At 34.9% G+C, this 6,189-nt stretch overlaps 1 protein-coding gene across 1 annotated transcript; it reads right to left on the minus strand.

Annotated features, from left to right (window-relative positions):
* Window positions 1-221: 221 nt before the first annotated feature.
* On the minus strand, window positions 222-5,939 carry LOC117170192. Its single transcript, XM_033356782.1, has 3 exons — window positions 5,821-5,939; window positions 1,083-1,403; window positions 222-454 (listed from the first exon to the last, which is right to left on the minus strand). Exons 2-3 carry the CDS (start codon window positions 1,342-1,344, stop codon window positions 225-227), a joined length of 492 nt encoding a protein of 163 aa, XP_033212673.1. The 5' UTR covers window positions 1,345-1,403; window positions 5,821-5,939; the 3' UTR covers window positions 222-224.
* Between the last annotated feature and the right edge of the window lie 250 nt (window positions 5,940-6,189).

A 6,189-nucleotide genomic window follows, 5' to 3' on the forward strand; every position in this document is an offset into this window, starting at 1 on the left:
TAGGCGTGTTCTAACAAAAAGTGAGTAGTAGGACAGAAACCCCGAACGCATCGGTGAACATTAGCCTTTGCTGTTCAACAAAAAAACAGTAGATTATGAGTCATTTTTTGTTTATCATGTTTTATTTAGGAATATAAATTACGAAAATCATACACAATTTTTATATATTTGTTTTTTATCTTGTGTGTAGATTAATTTTCATGCAATTATTATCCAGGATGTTGTTAGTAAAGCGAAGCTCCCGTAATCTTTCCATCAGGGTTTCTGTACACCGTAAATCTGAAGTCACTAAAAACAGCCGGTCTGCCTTTATCTTTCATTCCAATAACATTTTTAGGTACGAGGCTAATTGTTGGTATTTCTTTTTCACCACGCCTTTGCCTTACTTCAAAGTATTGTTGACCATAAACGATAAACCACTTTTCCTCGTTAGGTTCCATAATAACGTGGTCATCTTAAAAAGAAAATATAAATGATTTGTGAATTTAAAAAGATCTCCAAAAGACTTAAAATAATTCAGAATAAGTAAAAAAGATTGACTTAAATAAAATTTCAGTGAATTTGAAGAAATTAATGGAGAATGAAATGAATTCGATGAAATTCATAAAAATTCAGAGAAATTATTGGAAAAAATGGAATGATTTGAAAAAATCCAAAATATATTAGAGATTTCAATGAAATTAGAATTAATTTAGAATAATTTATTAATTTAATAATGCGAAAACATTCGTGATTTCGAGTATTAAGACAAATATCCATAAAAACGAAGTTTTTTCACAATTTTTGAAATTGCTACTATCTCCAGAATCATTAAGCACTTTTTAAGTTTATCGAGATTCGTACTATTTGCTAAATAGACCCTTATATTTAATTATCTACTACCCTAGATACGACCACGGGTCAAACAGGTAGTAAAAACATCTAAAACCTTCAGCAAAGAGCTATTTAAAAAAAGGAAAAAATTAAGTTTTTTATAAATATCTTTCTACTAGATTTCATAGCTTTTATACGATTTAATATTCTTTACTTAAAGGAGGGGAGGGGTAAAAAATAGGTTACATAATTTATGGATGGCCACTTACCACTTGGTATTGGTGCTCGAACTCCAATGAGTTTTCCACTTTGGTGTACATATTCCACCAATTTTATTTCTTCTATTTCATTAAGACGGCATATAAAATTATTCTTTGCACAATAGCTAAAACTAGGAATATAATTTCCTGGATAGTCAGCTCTCAGTGCTATAGTCATAGTATGATCTAGCAACAAGTCAATTCGCGTTTGGCCATACAAGAGATTCAAACTAGGTGGTCCTTGAATAGGTGCAGGAAGGTTGTCTCGCATTCGAAAAAATAAAGGCGGAGGTTGTGAACTTGATGCCTCACTTGCGTCAGCATTCAGATCTTTAAGAACAAAAACAGGTTTGTGAGTTAAAAGAAAAAAGATTTGCGACTAAAAAGAAATTAAACATCAATCTTAAAATTAAACACTGAATAATTCTTAACTTATTTTAACACGACCACTCTGCTTTTTTAGCTAGCCCATCGGTTTTAGTACACATACGCAGAAAACAGCAGATATGTTTATTAATTAATACTTTCTTCTTTAGTGTATTATTTAGTATTATTTTTAATTTCTATTTAATTCTATTTATACTTTTGAGTTCATTAAATTCTATGCGTTAATTTTTGTTAATTTTTTTTTTGAGTTTTTGAAATAATTGTTTAGGTTGTAAAAAATGTGACTGGAAAATATGGTGGCCTGTTGAGAATTATCCAACGAAGAATTCCATGTATCAGACATAAGTTTGACACCCCTAACACACACCCACGAGTACCTGAAAACTACCCTTCAAACAAAAAATGTCAATTCTTCATGAAATCGACAAATAATACTAATTTTAAGTGAACAAATACCAGAATACAGTTCTCAAAATGAGTGGGACGATGGTCGTGGGGGCTAAAGCGTAGGCTTTGGACCCACTCCTTCGCCTTGCGGGTTCGATTCCCGCCTCGCACTCTGGAAGAGTCTCGGTGGCCCATGCGGTGAACACTAGCCTAGCAAGGGAGTTGTTCATCTCCGGAGAGTCGTGGGACCGGTACCTCTAGAGAAAAAGGTTTTCTCTAAGTACTTAAGGCTGTTGCTCTTGGTGGTTCGGAACCCACCTTAAACTGTAGGTACCCCTTCCACCACCAAGTAAGTGTGTGGAGGGTGTGTAAAGGAATAGAGAAGGTGTAAGAAAAATGTAAACCCTTTAGGGGACACATTAGAACCTTCCATTCCAATTCCAGTTCTCAAAATGTCGATTTCATGAAGAATTGAATTTTTTGTTTTGAGGGTAGTTTTCAGGTACTCGTGGGGGTGTATTAGGGGTGCCAAATCCATATATCTGATAGATGAAACTCTTCGTTGGATAATTCTCTACAGGCCCTCATACTCTCCCGTCACATTTTTTGAAACCATAAAAAATTTTTCGAAAAACTCAAAAAAGTGATTTAAAATAAAATGGGGGGGGGGGATTGTTGCCCTATAGCATGAAAAAAAATTTTGCTATGCATTTTTGGACAACTCTAGTGTGAACGGATGGTTCGTGCGTGAGCTGTTTCCAGCATACTGCACACGTATTTTCTTGCGCGAATACCTAGAGAGGCGTCATCCCATCCCTTCAAGGTCGGAATCATCCTTCCTCAAACAATTCGAGAAAAGATTCAAGCAGGCACGTAGGTACACGGAACGAAATTTAGGCCGACTGCGGTACTTATACTTACCACTGTTGAGCTAAATACACGAGCGTCAGCGCGCCCTGTGTTCAAGACATCTACTCTCTTATTTTGAGAATGCTGCGATCCGACAAAGAGACGAACAGCGAGCCAAACTTTTGGGACAGCAGCAGTCCCAGAATTCAGTAAGACGGTTGCGTTATTTTTGGGAGACGCGCCGGTTCATAGAAATTTTATATAAATGTAGAAGTAGGATCGAATACTGAGTACGTTTAAGTTCTCTCGTTCAGAACAGCAGCGTTTCCAAATATAAGAGAGCAACGTTGCACCAGATTTTAAGACAGCCGCTTCACGTAAAATGGCGCTGCTGTCGCGTTAAAATCGTGGTCGTGTTGCCGTACTACACCAAACGCAACAGCTGTCCTGAATTTCTTTCCGCCTACAAGGAACGAATTCCGAGAAGAGGAAAGGTGTTCGCACAAGAAAATACATGGGTAGTATGCTGGAAAAGGCTCACGCACGAACTGTCCGTGCATAGACACAGACCGCCAACCAATCGCGTGCGATCTGTCGCGCTGCTGCGGTGCGAGTTGGTTATGTACTGTTCACCTATCGGTCCGACATTCGAACCAAATTCGTAACGTCGAAAAATTTTGCGTCTCGAGCGGCAGTCCGATATGTGAATGGTACGTAGCCAGCCCGCACCGCAGCAGCGCGATAGATCGTGCATGATTGGTTGGTACTTTGTGTGCGTACACGGCCGGCTCGTGCGTGAGCTGTTTCCAGTATATCGCACACGTATTTTTTGTGCGAGCACCTTAAGTCTTCATAGGTTTTGAACTATTAGTGAGCTGAATCCTAAGAGCTAAAACCCCTATACTGTTCTCAAGGGATTGTTCTTTTAGCGAGTTACAATCTGCAGGTTCTGATGAATTTTTTGGAAAAGAAACTTTACTGTATGTTTTCATTTCTTTTTCTAGAAATCATCATTAATCAGTATTTGACAAATACCTATTTTGCTAACTAATTTGAATTTGTAAACAAAATTTTCATTTGTTGATATCTTTGATTTCTTCAGGAAGATAAGGCGCAAAATAAATGCCTTGATAATTCCACAAATTAGAAAAATAAGGCAGACTTCTTCAAATGTATGGATTGCCTAGAAAAAGCAGAAGAAACATGTTATTTTACCAAATTCACAACAGATTTGAATTTTTCCAGTTGTATTTCAATGTTTTTTGACAACACTCTTCAATATTTAAACAATATTAATTTCGTCATTTTTCAATAGATAATTTTATAACAAATTTGAATAAGCTTAAGAAATACTTAGAAGTTTTGAAGCCATTCAAAAATAATGTAAACTTATAAGATACTTTATGAATTTTGTAAAGTTTCCAGGAAATAAAGAAAATTCTTCAGGTTTGTAGAAAAAGTGTAAAGTGATTTTTTATTTTTAAATATTAAGGTAGATGCACTGGTAATTGTCACTGCATTAGTGATCGACAGATAGTCTAGTATTTTTCGTATTAAAAGATTCACTCTTGCTGTGTGTGATGAAACTTGTGATTTTAGGTAAGTTTAAATATCCTTCAATTAAATTAGTATGATTTGCTCACGTTAGTACTTGGTTATGTACACGATGTTAACAAAGGCATTTGCATTATTTGAATTTTAACCCTCTTATCGCACACTTCATTCCAGCACAGGTACACAGGTGCAAATTGGGATTTCGCGATTTCAACAGCTGATTTAAAGATGAAATAAAGAGTAAATATATTAAATAACAAGAAAATACCATAAAACTATTTATTTATTACAAAAATTATGTCAATACTTAAACGATACAAGGAAATATTTAGTTCTCGGCAAAACGCTCGCATTCAATGCATACAGGTGCACGATGGTCGTCACACATTCTGCATGTGAAGGTCGGGCACCTCACGAAGAATTCATAAACATTTTATCTGTCGGCAAATAAAAATAAAAATTGAACAAATACATATTTTGAGGGACTTTTATAAAAACTTTGTGATTATATATTTTATATATTTTATAAAAATATTTTTCTTACCACAAAGAATATTGGAATTTTTCCAACTTTTTTGTTACAACTTCTAGTTTTTGGAATGTGATGAGCAATTTTTTAAGATTCATGCTTATAAGCTATTGTGATATGGTGGAAAAATTAAGAAAAATGTTTTTCGCTCTGGCATAATTGAAATTAAGAGAACTTTTTCAGTCACGAAAAAATAGGTGCACGAAAAAAGCCGGTCAAAATACGCTATATAAAAATCATTTAATTATCTATTCGTTTATCAAAATACCTTGATTATCATATACTCCAAATAAACTTCCATCGTCACTGTCCTCGGAAAAATTCTCCTCTTCCGAATTCGATAAAGATGCTGCCACATCTCGGCACGATTACGATATCCGTGGTGACAAAGTTCTAATGTGGATTCCTATAGGATTTTTAGCGTCAAACATGAACCTGAAAGTCTTAAATCGATATTTCGAATAGCTTTCGATTTATCGATTTTTTAAACTTTTTTTTAATGCACACAATTTCTTAAGTTCATTCCGATAGGTGATATTCGTGATCTTACATTATCTCTATGACCAGTCACAGGGGTGTCCCTCCCGGGCGTTGGAAAAGGGGTGTGATTGTACATTATTTCTATGACCAGTCACAGGGGTATTCGAGATATCGATTTAAAAATTGCAGATACATATTTCTCGTAAAAAATCCCATCGAAATTCATATTCAGAAATTATGGTTTGCAAAAAGTCAATAATTGTAACATAAAAAATCCTTGTATCGAAAACTATTCGAGATATCGATTTAAAACATTCAGATTCGTGTTTTTCGCTAAAAATCTCGTAGGAATTCACAATAAAACTTTGTCGCCATGGATATCGTAATAGCTATTGTAAATTGATTATTATTAGAAATTATTTACGAAAATGTACACAAATTTGAGCAAAATCAAATTTATTTATGGCGGCTATCGAATGTGAAAAGCTGTTTTCTTTGCAATTCATTTTAATAAATGTATTAAAATCTATAATTATTTTAAGAAAGAATAAATTTACTTACTTTCAGTAAAAATCCAAGTTCCCAACAGAAAAATTCACTACTTTTATATTTAGGAGTAGGAAACGATGCTGCACACACACAAGGAACACTTGTGCAAATATGCACTCACTTGAAGTTTAGTACCTGCTGCTTCGGCAGCCAAGCCACAAATGAACCCGGACTCAACGATAATCGATGCGAGAGAGGTACCGCATATTTTTCGCAGTAGGGGTATACCTCGGAAAATGCCAACAATTTGAAAATTTTGTTGGTGCATATTCACACTAGTGCGGTCGAGAGGGTTAATCGTCAATAAAAATGGATACCAATCAAGTATCATGTTAAGTAATCAAAATGGAGTTTTTTTTACATCTACTCTAATCAGCTAAG

The sequence above is a fragment of the Belonocnema kinseyi genome, chromosome 3 (genome assembly GCF_010883055.1).
Source record: "Belonocnema kinseyi isolate 2016_QV_RU_SX_M_011 chromosome 3, B_treatae_v1, whole genome shotgun sequence".
Taxonomy (NCBI): Eukaryota; Metazoa; Arthropoda; class Insecta; order Hymenoptera; family Cynipidae; genus Belonocnema; species Belonocnema kinseyi.